Source organism: Olea europaea, chromosome 3, assembly GCF_002742605.1.
Source record: "Olea europaea var. sylvestris chromosome 3, O_europaea_v1, whole genome shotgun sequence".
Lineage (NCBI taxonomy): Eukaryota > Viridiplantae > Streptophyta > Magnoliopsida > Lamiales > Oleaceae > Olea > Olea europaea.
Window position 1 is genome coordinate 10,248,703 of NC_036239.1, and position 14,576 is coordinate 10,263,278.

At 34.1% G+C, this 14,576-nt stretch overlaps 1 protein-coding gene across 2 annotated transcripts; it reads right to left on the reverse strand.

Moving 5' to 3' along the window:
* Positions 1–9,932: 9,932 nt before the first annotated feature.
* LOC111385728 (homeobox-leucine zipper protein ATHB-12-like) lies at positions 9,933–11,446 on the reverse strand. Of its 2 annotated transcripts, none has more exons than XM_023010154.1 (2): positions 10,919–11,446; positions 9,933–10,329 (listed from the first exon to the last, which is right to left on the reverse strand). In XM_023010154.1, the coding sequence occupies exons 1-2, from the start codon at positions 11,219–11,221 to the stop codon at positions 10,147–10,149; spliced, it is 486 nt and encodes a 161-aa protein (XP_022865922.1). In that variant the 5' UTR covers positions 11,222–11,446; the 3' UTR covers positions 9,933–10,146. The 2 variants fall into 2 exon arrangements, with proteins under 2 accessions (XP_022865922.1, XP_022865914.1); XM_023010146.1 differs by having other exon boundaries at positions 9,933–10,335; positions 10,919–11,439.
* Between the last annotated feature and the right edge of the window lie 3,130 nt (positions 11,447–14,576).

Consider the following 14,576-nt stretch of genomic DNA (forward strand, 5'->3'; position numbering starts at 1 on the left):
ATTCTAGAAATGAAATCTTCTAAGTAGCTAGCCAAATATCAAAAGCAAAATGCACTGAAAACGCTAAAACTCTTCCTCCATGTCAATGCAATTTACTATGCATTTCATCTCCAATAAGTGTCTCTTTATATATATATATATATATAGAGGCAGCATTTGTAGTTCTAAAAATGACAGCAAGAGCTACAAGATAGCATTATTTGATGCTAAGTGATAATATATATAATATTAACAGGTGAAAGGTTATTTGATTATCCAATTCCTCCATGCCGGTAAATGATTCTATTTATTCAAGGCCAGAAATCCTAATTAGTTGTTTTGAGGGCTTTGCAAATCTTCAGAATCAAAACGGCCCCAATCTTCAGGAAATGTCGAACTATCTGTAAGAAAGTACAAGCATAGAAATATGATAATAAACTTTCGAAATTGATCTAAGGCTCTCAAAATCTCAAGGCTGACCATGACCCCCTCTCAAACTGTGGGGAAGAAATGTTGTCCTTCAATTTGTGTCTTAAGAATTGAAATCGATTGGATATGTGTCCCTTGGTAAAGATATCAACAACTTGATATTGCATAAAGATATATTTTACCAGGATAGCACGATTGACTACCTTTTCTTAAACAAAATGGTAATCTACTTCAATGTGCTTTGTGCAAGCATGGAAGATCGGATTAGAGGCCAATGCTATAGCTCCACTATGTTACACCACAAAGTGGGTGCTGTCGGCAAAGTGATCTGCAGCTCTTGTAGAACTATTCTAATCCAATACAGTTCAACTACAGCTAGGGTCATAATTCGATATTCAGCTTCGGTACTAGATTGTGAGAACATTCCTTGTTTTTTTGCACTCGAAGAAATCAGATTTTTACCTAGAAGTACCCCATATTCACTGGTATTTCTTCTGTCTTCAGAATTACCTTCCCAATCCGAAATCACAATATGCATACAATTGGATTTCAGAAAGGGTGTAATGATGACCAAAGTCCACTGTACCTTTTAAGTACATTAATACTCTTTTTACAACCAATCAACGAAGTTCACGAGGAGAGTGCATAAATTGGCAAAGCTGATTTACAGATTATGCTATATTTGGTCGGGAGATGGTGCAATATTGAAGGGCTTTTACAACTCTCTGATATTCAGATGGATCAGCAAGTAATGCACTATCAACGGAGGATAATTTAAAACTAAATACAGTTGGAGAATGCAAAGTCTTTGTACTAGTCATTTTGGTGCTCTCTAAGAGATCAATGATGTACTTTGCTCGTCTCAAATGGAGTCGTCTGCATTTCTGATTGCTTGATAAGAAAATAGCTTAGTTCGCTAAGTCTTTAATATGAAATTTAGATTCCAACTGATCAATGAAGTCAAGAACTGCTTGTCTATTAGATCTTGTTACAAATAATATGATTTACATACACTAGGACAAAGATTTTGAAGTTATTAGTGCATAATGTAAATAATGAATAATCAACCTTTGATTCTATAAATCCAAAATCAACAAGTTGCTGAGAAAGTCGATTAAACAAAGCTCTTGGATCTTGTTTAAGACCATAGAGTGACTTATGTAGCAACAAACATGATATGGAAAATTTTCATCCACATCCTCTTGGCTGTTCCATATATACCTCTTCATCTAAAATCCCATGGAGGAAAGCAATGGAAACATTTAGTTGACAAATACAATTAAAAGAAACTGCCAAGGCCAACACTAATCGTATAGTGGTTGGCTTCATCACTGAGAAAATGATTCATAATAATCAGTACCTGGGCATTGATCAAATCCCTCTTCTACAAGCTGTGTTTTGTAGCGTTCTATACTACAATCTGAATTTCTTTTTATCTGGTACACCCATTTATTTTTATTCACTGGTTTTGGACAAAGAGACCATGTTCCATTAGCCATTAGTGCGTCAAATTTACACCTCTTTGTAGCTTTCCATTCTAGTTTAGTCACTGCCTTCGTGAAGCAAGATGGTTTAGTTTCATAAACAACACTAGATAAGACAAGTAAAGAGTGGCAAGGACTATAAAAGGTCTTAAAACCAGGGAAATCTTTTGGTTTCGAATTTTCTATTTTAGATCGTGTGATGATTTCTCGATGAGTGGTCATGATTGCTTCTCTAAAGGGGGTAAATGTTCAGAATTAGAAGACTCTTCAATTGGATCAATTTGGAAGGCGTGTGGTGTGGGAAATAACGTTGTATGAGGAATAGACAGAGAGACGTGTGATTGGACCATTGGGTGGCTTTCAGCATGTGATGAGTTTGGTTCAGTGTGTAAACATTCTTGAATTGAATCATGACTAGACCTTTGCACATTAGAAGAAGCAAGAAGGAAAATTGGTAGGGAAGTCATACCTGACAACTGGAGACTTGTGGGAGTGGGAGAGGATTTAATCATCAAATACCACATGTCTCGTGACAAAGACTCAATCTGTGTCCAAGTCTAAACAGCGGTAACCTTTTTGTTGACTTGGATATCCTATAAACACACATTGTTTACTCCTAAATGCTAATTTATTATTTTCATATGGCCTAAGAAAAGGATAACATTCACAACAAAAGACTCTAAAATTTGAATAAGTTGACATAGTTTTGTAAAGAACAAAATGTGGAAACAAATTGTTGAGAACTTTGATAGGCAATTGGTCTATGAGATATACTAATGTTAAGAAGCCTTCTCCCCAGTAACAATTTGGTAGATGGGCATTTGCCATAAGTGTTAAACCCGTTTCTTGTATATGACGATGTTTTCTTTTGGCAATGTCGTTTTGTGGAGAAGTGTGAGGACGCGTTAGACGATAGAAAATCCAATGTTTTGCCAAAAATTCTTGAAACTCATTTAATAAATATTCATATCGATTATCAGATTATAATTTTTGAATAGTGCAAGCAAATAAATTTTCAACAAGAGCTTTGTATTTTTGGAAAATAAGGAACACATCATATATAAAATGCATGGGATACATCCATGTAAAACGACTAAAATCATCAGCAAATAAAACATAAAAGCAGCAGCCACCAACTGAGGTTACAGGAGATAACCAAGCATCAGTGTAAATCAAGGCCTAATGGTCTTGTTGATTTCTAGTGGAGTCACTAAAGGATAAGTGTTTAGTTTTTCCCATTGGACAGGAACTACAGACGCTTGGTTGCTTGTTAGTGTCTTTTTTTTTTGCAAGTAATGAAATATATAATTGGAGATGGACGTGGAAGGATGTCCAAGACGATTATGCCATTGTTCCTTCATCTTTGCCCCTAATTTGGTTGTGAAACAATAGAATTTATTGATAGAGCTTTTGTTTCTAGTGATTAGATAGAGACCAACCTCAACCAGTCAGTGAAGTAGCAACTGCCGGTCTTGTTCTCCTTCACACAAAATCACTTCCATTAAGCATAAAATAACAATCATTATCAAGGCAAAATCTATTAATAGATAAAAGGTTGGTGGAAGCATTGGGACAATGTAAAATTTTGTTAACGTTAAAGGAAGAATGAGTTGTGTTTAAGAAGGGTGAACCAATGTTGTCAATGACCAAACCTGAACCATTGCCAACTTAAGACAGTGTCAGGACCATCATATGGCCGTGTGTCAGATTTACAACATTAACAGTTATGAAGCAAACCCACCTACAAATAAACAAAAAGAATCAATTAACGAAGGATTTGCAAAGAATTATTTCAAGAAAATCAAAACAAAAAATCTGAAAATGGAAGAACGATTTCCCCTTTTTTATTAGGTTCAGATACTCGATCCACACCACAAAGGTATCTCCAATTTAAAGGCTATTATTTATCACAAAGACAAATTCACAAAAAAGGCAGAAGATGATTTGTTTTTGCACTAAGCAGGAAGAGATTTTCTCTTGTTTTGGGGTGTGTAAAATGAAGAGGAAATTCTCAAATTTATAGGCTCATAGGGGAGAACGCATTTCCCAGAAATCTTGCAAGATTTGGATGAATAAAAAACTGCAAGATTATGTTAAGTAAAAGATAGAGCTCAAGACGAGATAAAGTGGTTAAAGAAAGATAATGATTATATTTATCTATTTTTCTTATGATTTTAAAATTGCCTCCAAGTTGGATATTGAGCATCTAGCCGAATGGGCTGCTTACCTCTAAATATCCAACATAATTGTGCTACTTCAATTATGATGTGGATTTACTTCTCCAATTCTGACCTTATAGCCTATGAAGTTAAAACGGATCTCGATTTTTATCATAGCCTAGGGGATTTGGGCATCACGTACCAAATATGTCAAACAACTTCCATCTTGATGTCAAATCATCCTGCAAGTCAGATAAGATAACAAATAGCTTAAGAAAAGAGACTTACTAGTTTGTATTGATGTTTAGAAGATCAAGGCAGATTCTAAACTTTACCAATGGGAGCACTTTAGTTTTCATATCTGCAGGATTATATTTAGAAAGGACTTTATCAAGTTTTACCAATTCCCGAGAAACCATATCTCTAATAAAATGCAATCTAACATGTATATGTTTAGTACGTTTATGAAAGACAGAATTTTTGCATAGGTGAATAACAGATTGATTATCAGAATATATTGTCACATTGTCCTTAAAAATACCAAGTTCATTTAATACATCTTTAAACCACAAAGATTCTTTAAAGGCTTCAGTAGCAGCAATGTATTCTGATTCAGTAGTGGATAATGCAACAACATGTTGAAGTTGTGATTTTCAATTAACACATGAATTGCACAAAGTAAACATGTAGGAAAATGTAAATTTCCTATTATCTCTATTACCAGCATAGTTAGCATCAGTAAAACCTTTCAATTTTATTCTTTCAGTACTAAACTTATATATTAAGCCAACATTGCATGTTCCTTTCAATGTTTGGGACCCGGGTTGGACATATATCTGCTAAGTGTACTAATAGTAAAGGCTAAGTCAGATGTAGTACACACAATTAGAAACATCACAGAACTAATGTCATTTGTATATGGAGTTCGTTTTATATATTCTTCTTCCTTTTCATTAGCAGGTGATTGTTCTTTAAATAATACAAAGTGATTAGCTAAAGGTAATGTAACGGGTTTACATTCATTCAAGCCAAATTTCTTCAAAATTTTCATGATATATGGAGCCTGATGCAGAAATAAAATTGAATTAAACCCATCTCTTTGAATTTCCATGCCTAAGATTCTTTAGTATTACCTAGGTCTTTCATATCAAATTCATTATTTAAAGTAGTTTTTACATCATTTAATAACTTCAAGTTGGGACCAATCAAAAGCATATCGTCAACGTATAGCAACATAAACACATAATTATTATTGTTTGCATTACCTTGATAGTACAAGCAATGATCAAATTCACTCCTTTAAAACCAATTATTTTAACAAACGAATCAAAACATTTGTACCATTGTCTAGGAGATTGTTTTAAACCATACAAAGAGAGTTTAAGAAAACACAAATGATCAGGTTTTTGTTTATTTTCAAAACCTTTAGGTTGAGGTATATAAGGAACAATTTTATGTCTAGTAATTCCATATTTTTCACACAAATCATCAAAAACATTATTACAAAACTAGAGGACGTTATCGGTTCTTAGATATTTTATCTTTTTGCCAATTTGAATTTCAACTTGCAAATTCCATATTTTGAAAATTTTAAAGGTTTCAGTTTTATCTTATAACAGATAAACACACACCTTGCAAGAGTGATAATCAATTATGAACATAAAATATCTATTACCACCCATTGTAGGATTAGTAGCAGGCCCCCATAAATCAGTATGAATATATTCCAAGACTTTAGTAGTTTTATGCATACCAGATGAAAAAGATGACCTATAATGTTTACCAAGTATACAGTGATCACAAAAAGGCATATTAGACACACATTTTTTTTCCAAATACACCTTTATCATTTAGCAGTTTAAGTCATTTAGTATTTATGTGAGCTAATCTATTATGCCACTTGTGTGTGTCATTAGTGTTGGTCAAATTTATAGAGAAAGTTGAATTTTTAACAATTTCAGTAGTGGTCACATAAATACCGTTTCTTTTAGTACTTTTACATGTGACAATAGCACCCTTAATCATTTTAAGCATGTTGTTTTCAATTTTACCAGTAAAACCATCAATTTCTAATGCTCCTACTGAAATAAGATTCATAGCCATTTCAAGAATATATCTGACTCCATGTAATTTAAGCACATAACCAGTTTCAAATTTTAGATATCACCAATGCCAACGATTTTATATGTATGATTATTGCACAAAATAGTATGACCACTTTCATATTCTTGCATATTTTCAAACTAGTCTTTATGTGATAAAATATGAAATGATGCACCAGAATCAAGTATCCATTCATTTAAATGTGATTTCACAGTCAAATTTACTTTAGTAGATTCTGAGTTTAATAACACATATATTTCACAAAATTCATCAGAAGAAGTAATATCATCTGCCTTATCGTGAACCTTTTCTTTTTGTTTGTTTTTCTCAACATAACAATCTTTAATGAAATATCTAGTTTTACCTCACCCATAGCACTTTCTACCTTTAGTTTTACTTTTTGATCTAGATAAACTTCTACTTTTCTTTTACTACTAGACGCGTATCCACTTTGGTTATCACGAATCCTAGATTGAGACCTACCTCTCATCATATGAACATTATCATTTTTTCTCTCGACTCTCTCGGCTCGCATTTTCATTTCTTTACTTCTTAACGAGTCTATGACAATTTCAGGTGTTAAAGTATATCTCCCGTATTTAATAGCATTTTTAACTTCTCTATAAGTTTCAGCGATAGCATTCAACAAAATTATTGTCTTATATTCTTCAAATACCTTTTCACCACAGTTAGTAATATCTTGTACGAGTTTATTAAAAACATCCAAATTGTCATCCAAATCTTTTGAAGAATTGATTTTGAAGTTAAAAAAGCTTTCAAGTAGAAAAAGTTTGTTTGGAGTTGACTTAAACACATAAAGTTCCTCCAATTTTTCCCAAAGTTCTTGAGATGATTTTAATTTACCAACTTTTCTTTATACCGCAATAGACAGGTGTAATATTATAGAAGTATATGCCAATTCATCTATATTCTCTTTTTCTTCATTAGTAAAGTTTTTTGGAAAAGAGTCATCAATAGCTTTGAAAATTTTTTGTTGAACAAGAATATCTTTTATTTTTTGTTGCCAAATTGAAAAATTTCTTTTATCATTAAAGATACCCAACTCAAAGTGATGTGTCGACATTTTACCAAAAAATGCACAGAACACAAATTCAGATATGTAAAAGTCACACATAGATTACACGGAGTAACAAGATTCCTATGGTTTCACAATAATACGCTACTCTAGAACCCCAAGGTTTTGTGAGAATCGAGTTCTTAGATCAAGAGAAGAACTAGAAAACGAGTCTGGGTACAAGTCAATTATACGAGATAACACAATGACGTTCAACAAATTAATGTCATGACGAATAAAAAATTTCACTTAGAAAATTAATTAGATAATGGAAAGTAATCCTAGATTCTATCAACAAGCAATGATTGTCAAGCAACAACAACCCTCAATCCTAATGATCACCCACATGATGATCTATTGTGCGATAATGTAAAGTTTCAACCATTTTATTTGAGTAGACTTGTCTGAATCCGTAAATTACGAGAGATGTGAATTTACTGCTTTAGAGCCGCAATTTTGGCCTAAAGTAATTCATTAAATATGTGGCAATTTCGACCGTTGATCCACCAAGGGTAAAATCGTCTAACTTTTTCTATGTAACTTGAAACAAAAAACTTCCAACACGAAAAATGTCAGCAGTAATGTGAGGAACAAACTGCCTGAAGACAACTCCTCGAAATTCGACGTCGCTGTCGAAGTTGCCATGCGCCGTCGCCACGCGCCACACACCCAGCGGCGCTTCCACCTGCACGTCTCAACCTCGATCTCCATTTCACCAATGAACTTCTGGATTGTCGGAAAATCGTGTTTGTAGGTGCAGTTTTTGTGCAAAAAAACTGGGTAGTCCATTTCTTCTGATTTTTGTCGGATTTTCACCACCACCAGCTCTAATACCAATTATGAAGCAAACCCACCTACAAATCAACCAAAAGCATCAATTAATGAAGGATTTGCAAAGAATTATTTCAAGAAAATCATAACCAAAAATCTGAAAATTGAATAAAGATTTTTCCCTTTTTATTAGGCTCAGAAACTTGATCCACACCACAAAGGTATCTCCAATTTGAAGGTTATTATCAGTCACAAAGACAAATTCACAAGAAGGCAGATGAAGATTTGTTTTTGCACTAAGCAGGAAGAGTTTTTCTCTTGCTTTTGGGTGCGTAAAATGAAGAGGAAAGTTTCCAATTTATAGGCTCATAGGGGAAAACGAACTCCCCAAAAATCTTGCAAGATTACGATTAATAAAAAACTGCAAGATTACGTTAACTAAAAGATAGAGCTCAAGATGAGATAAAGTGAATAAAGAAAGATAATGATTATATTTATCGATCTTTTTTGTGATTTTCAAATTACCCCTAAGTTGAATATTGAGCATTCGGCCCAATGGGCTGATTACCTCTAAATAGCCAACATAATTGGCTACTTCAATTGTGATATGGACTTAATTCTTCAATCTTGGGCTTATAGCCTATGAAGTTAAAACGGGTCTCGATTTTTCATCATAGCCTAGGGGGTTTGGGCATCAATTACCAAACATGCCCAACAGCAGTAAATGTGAGCAATGGCACCAATGTCGGCGTACCAGGTTTGCTGTTCATACGAGTTATCGGCTTCAGCAGACATCGCTGCCAACTCAGAGGGTGGTATTCGACCTTGGAAAGAAAAGTTATAGTACTGATAGCAATCCAAAGCTGTGTGACCTAGATTATCACATGGCAGATAGGTTTTTCACTATTTAATGGGGAGTGATGATTTGCAGATGTGAATGTGCACGAGGGTGGCTGGAAGAAGAAGCCCGCTGCAGGTATTAACGAGAACCTCCTTGAGGTTTAGATTTCTTTTGATATTAAGGTTCTGAAGTTCTAGCTGAAAATGCAAAATAGCTTGGTTGGACATGAATTGGAGCCTCAACAAGAGTTTCAAAGCTTAGAAGTTCTTATTGAAAGTCATCAATTGTAAAATCTTTGCCCCTGCAAGCAAAATTATAAGACGTAATGAAGGGAGTAAGAGGCTCGTAGGCCACCAATCAAAAAGCTGACAAAGTCTTGATCATCGACAGGCTTTATTATAAGATGTAATGAAGGGAATAAGAGGCCCGTAGGCCACCAATCAAAAAGCTGACAAAGTCCTGATCATCGACAGGCTTTCCTGCTGCTGTAAGTTGATGAGCAAGGTGCTTTGCCTCTTCAAAAAATTCTGCACAGATTTATTGCCTTGGATGATCGTTTTGGAGTTGTCTTTTCAGGAGTGCAATACGGGATCGTGATGAGGAGGAGAAGCGTGTTTGAAGAGAGTCTTAGACCTGTTTGGAAGTCTTCAAACTATAAATATTAGAGGACAAATTTCTCTGAAATTGATGCTAGCAACCAGCTTAAAACACAGTTGTCTTTCTTGAACTACAATGTGTAGGCAGGATTTGGAGATCCATCGGCTAAGGTTTTGGATGGACTTATCTCTGAGCCATCGATTATGTCAATAAAATCTTGACTCTGGAGAAAAAACTTGAAATCGAATACTCCATGGCAAGTATTTTTGTCCTTCAAGTTTATGGATGACAGGGTGGGAATTGGAGTCAGGAGAAGCCATATTTGATGATGTGTATGTTGTTGAATACGTGGTGCGGAAGCTGTGACCAGAATCAGGCGTGTGCCTATACTCAATCTGATACCATGTAAGAAAGTAAAAGCAAACTTTTGAAGAATGGCTTCCTTCCATTTGTTGGTGCTGATATCTATTTATAGGATTTTACAAGTAACTGAATTAAGTAAATAAAGGAGTATACCAAGTGATATAAACAACAATAACTAAAGATTACAACCTTATCTCAGATTTTGAACTAATTCAACTAAATGAAAACAATCTGCAGAATCTTGAAAATATGTTATTGACCATTGATCCGTTCTCCTTTGTCAGCCATCTCTCTAACACTATCAACAGCTTCCACTATCTTCAGAAGCTCAGTTTCTTCATCCATTCAGTTCAAATAATCTGCTGCAGATCTCATGCTGTTTTCATCGACTGAAAAAACATGTTTTCCTGATAGGTATGGCTTCAGTTCTGCTGCTTCAACTTCACTTTTGATATTTTCTCCATTGGCAATGGTTGATTCTCCACCATTGCTGCTGTTTCCAGCCTTCTCTTCAATTTCCTTCAGCTTCTGTAACTGTTCAAAATCACTTTGTTAAAAGCCATGTTCATTATGAATAATGCATCATCCCATGCCGCTTGTTAAGGGTTAAGTTCGGTTAAACATGAATATAATAAGTCAATAACCAATATGATATCATGACCAAAAATCTCAAACAAGCATTTAGTTCATCTAACGTTCATACAGGAATCTAGATCGTCTAAAGCTCAAACAAGCAGTTGCATCCGAAGATATTAGTATTGTCAAACACGTCACACTTTTACGGACCATGTTAAGGAAAACTTCCATTCCAACGTGTAAGGGTTTGAAATAATCCTCTCATATACTTCTTAAGAACTCAATACTGCTTAATTCAACAACAAATGAATGAAGAAAATCAAGATGGAGTATTCTCATTTATCATTGGAAATGATTGTTAGCTGCTCCATACAAATCAATGAACTAGCTTGTTTTGTAAGGTAAGCTAGAAAGTATTGTCCCGTAAGGGAGGCAGACGCAGTTAGCCTGCTAGATTGGAAGTACTAAAGGAACGATCAAACTTTCCTGTACTATGCACTAAACATGTCCTTGAAGAAGGAGAGTAAAATCGAATAGTTACTTGTATAAGCAAGGACTGCTTCTCTTTCTTCAAGACGTCGAATCTTGAAGCAAGATTATTGTAATTAGCCATTAGTATGCTGTAATCTCTCTCGAGTTTCTTCGTCTTCCGTCGGGCTCTCTTATTCTGAAACCATATTGCAACCTGTCGAGGCTTTAATCCCAACTCTCTTGCAAGCTGGACCTTCTTCTTCGGCTCGATTTTTGTTTCAGAATCAAAGATCGTCTGTAGCGACCGAATTTGTTCGTCGCTAAATTTTATCTTGTTCTTCATCTTCTTAACTGATGATGCTGTTGTATACATGTTTGCAGGAAACTTGTTGGGATTTTTCTCAAAATTCTTTGAAAATAGAAGCTCTAATTTAATTAGTAATGATTTGGATTTGGAGTTGTGCGCTCTGCGTGTTCAAGTACTTCTTGGCGTTTGATCTGGCAGAATCTGAATCCTAATATCGTACGTGTTTAGCTTTTCTTCTGTTAATGCAATAACTGTCCACTGATTAATTCCTTGTTGTCTTTAAACTGCTTTATCTTCTGTCAAATGATTCGTTTTGGACATAATTAATATAGTACGTTTAATTACAGATTTGGTCCCTAAAGTTATAGTAAAATTTCAATATGGTTCTTAAAATTTATTTTCTTCTAAACCAATGACAATTTCCAATCTGATCTCTGTATTGAAGATAAGATCTAAAAGATATGCACTGTGATCATATCTAAATGCTTAAAATTTTAGATCAAGTGATTTAACATTGTATTAGAGAAGGCAAAAAATATACATTTATCCCATTTTTTTATTTGGCATCTATGCCCTTTGCCATCCAAACAGTATGGTTCATCTCATTCAAGATTAAACATAACTCCTATAGAGTTACCAAAATGTGAAAGTCGGACACTATTCAACCGGAAGAGACTGCTCAGAATTTGTGTCTGGTTAATAAAGTTGAGGAGGGTGTAGTCTTATGCCCCAAGATTTTCAAGCACTAGTGTATAGAAGATCGATCGTCCTTGTCAAGCACCCTCGGACTAGCCCATGATCAAAGAGAAATATACAATAAATTTGTTAGATGTGTTGAATCTCGTGTAACAAGCGAACTCTTTATCATCAAATTAAGAATTGTATACGTGTTAGGCTTTCATTTAAAAAAAATGAATAGCACCAACATGTGAGGAGGACGATGAAGATAAAACATATAAGACATACATGAAACTATATCTAAAACAATCACATCCTACCGCACCCTATTACAACCATTGTGCACTAATGGAACGATTAATTCCATGACCATGTCGTGCTAAAAAAGCATTCACGGTGTGATGGAACCAATTTTGCTTCCAATCAATTTCACGCCTTATTCAAATCTACTTTAAGATATGAAGTTTACCAAAACGGGCTCCGGGGTTTCGTCATCTCGTTTTAGCATGATCAAACCTTGGTGCCAATAGGATTAGTGACATAGTGGCGCTAACATGATACACGTAGATTTGAAGCTAATCACACTAGCACATAGATCGGATTGGAACTGTAAAGAAACTTTATTGACTGAGCTCAAACAAAATAAACTTTAAAGACCAACTTAGAATTAAGATGCAACTTTAAGGACAAAATGAATATTTACTCTAGAATTGGTCGAGAAGATAGGGGTTGGAAATCTATAAAGCGGCTCAAGCTTGTCTAAATGAGCCGGTTGGTTGCTTGTCGTTTTCATTATATTCAATTTTGTCCTTAAAACAGTTAAACAAGCCTTTTGTTTGTGGTACATGAATCACGTTGTGCCATTATTTTTCCCAATTTTCAGGTCTAGAACGTGGTTGGTTTTCCGCTTTTCCTATGTATGGCGTATCGAGGTTATTTGGCGGTTAGTTGAAGGTTAGGGATCAAGTGAATTATAGTAAAACCCATAAATATAGAAAATAAAAGTTAATGATCGAAAAATATCATAGTATTATCATGCTTTCAACTATCTAAGTTAAATTTCGTTGTTGAGAAATTCACCTTTTTAGTCAGTAAAAAATGAAATTGACAAATGGATTTTGTTGGTGAAAGTCCTATCAAATGTTTTTCTGGAAGGAGTAAAAAGTCCTTAGAAATCACTAATAAATATCGTGACATTATTTCTAGCAATCAACAGCAATAGGTAATTTCCAATAGCCATAGTTATCGGTAAATAATCTATAATCATTTACTAGGTTTTGATATGTTTTACCGGGTATCAAATGGTACATACCATAGTATTTTTATTTAACTTTATGTCTATTTTGATGAATCGTATATCACGCAAGTACTTTTTACATTCATTTTATTAATTTTTGAGTAATAGTTAATTGAATTATTGTAATGCATATAACCCCAATTTGGAGTAGATTTAAATCATATTTTTAGTAGATTTTAATAAAAATTGATGAAATATAAGATTGAAAAGCTATGTATCTCCAAAAATTTATGGTTAAAATTAATGACTTTGATTAAAATCTTTTATCAAATTCTAATTTACACCAAATAGGGGCATAATTTGACCTCCGCGAGCTACATGTTCACCTTACCATGAAGAGCCCATATTAATAGTTGGCAAGTGATTATACTTTTCCTCATAATTAAATTAAAGCATTTCTATATAGCACTATCGGTATTGAGCACCGATTTAGGAGAAAATGGATCACTCATCCTTCAGTTAATTGAAATTATTACACCTCAAAAGTTGTGAAGCAAGCACAAGATGCAACGAAGGCCACATAGGTCCTCAGAAAATAAGCCATGTTGAGTGAGGGTATCTGACGTTCCAAACTTTCGCTTCAACAACATATTCATCTCTAATTTAGAAAAGAACTTTATTGATTTGATTAAGTTGAGCGTACTTGACCAAAGCCAAGGTCCAACATAGGGCAAGGTCAACGCTTATATAATAGCCAATTATCGGTTGGAAGTGGCAAATTGGTTTAACAACCCTTCTCCTATAAATTGTCTCACCCAAGTAACAAAAAATGTATGCATCAATAACACTCTAGTCAAATATCTAATTTGTTTCTCCCAAACCCATTTCCCCATATAACTTGTAAATACTACTGACTTAACTATCGAAGTTCCCATTGTCAATAACCATTTTCTTAGTCTGTGGATCTTGGTGTTCTAAAAAATTTTATCCGAGTGTACAAGATATATATAGATAGGTATTAACGTGGCAAAATATTTATTGATGAGAAATTTAAAATAACTTGGGGTTTTTTTTTTTTTAAAGATTATCAACAGTAAAAGCGTCATTTAGGGATCAATAGTAATTTCGGCAACTGAGACTGATGAAAAAATTAGCTTTCAGTTAAAATATTGTTTTCAAAATCTCTTGGCATTTTGGTTCACTTTTATCTCTCCCACTTCCAATTTTTTGTTTGATACATGGCCTGTAACCAGGGATAACTTTGAGAATGGCTGGAAAATTCTTCCTATTTTCCACAATAGCCTTTCCTATTAAAAGTACTATGTTGCCCTTAATGAAATTATTTGCAAGATCTATCTTATATCTTTAAGGATTTATCAATCAGGTCCTATATCAATATTTTTCAATCTTTTGAACACTTTTAAATATTCTTTATATTTTAATAATTTTTCAAAGATTATAGGTTGACTTTTCTTGGTTATGTATCCTTTAAATAATCCTTCTGAG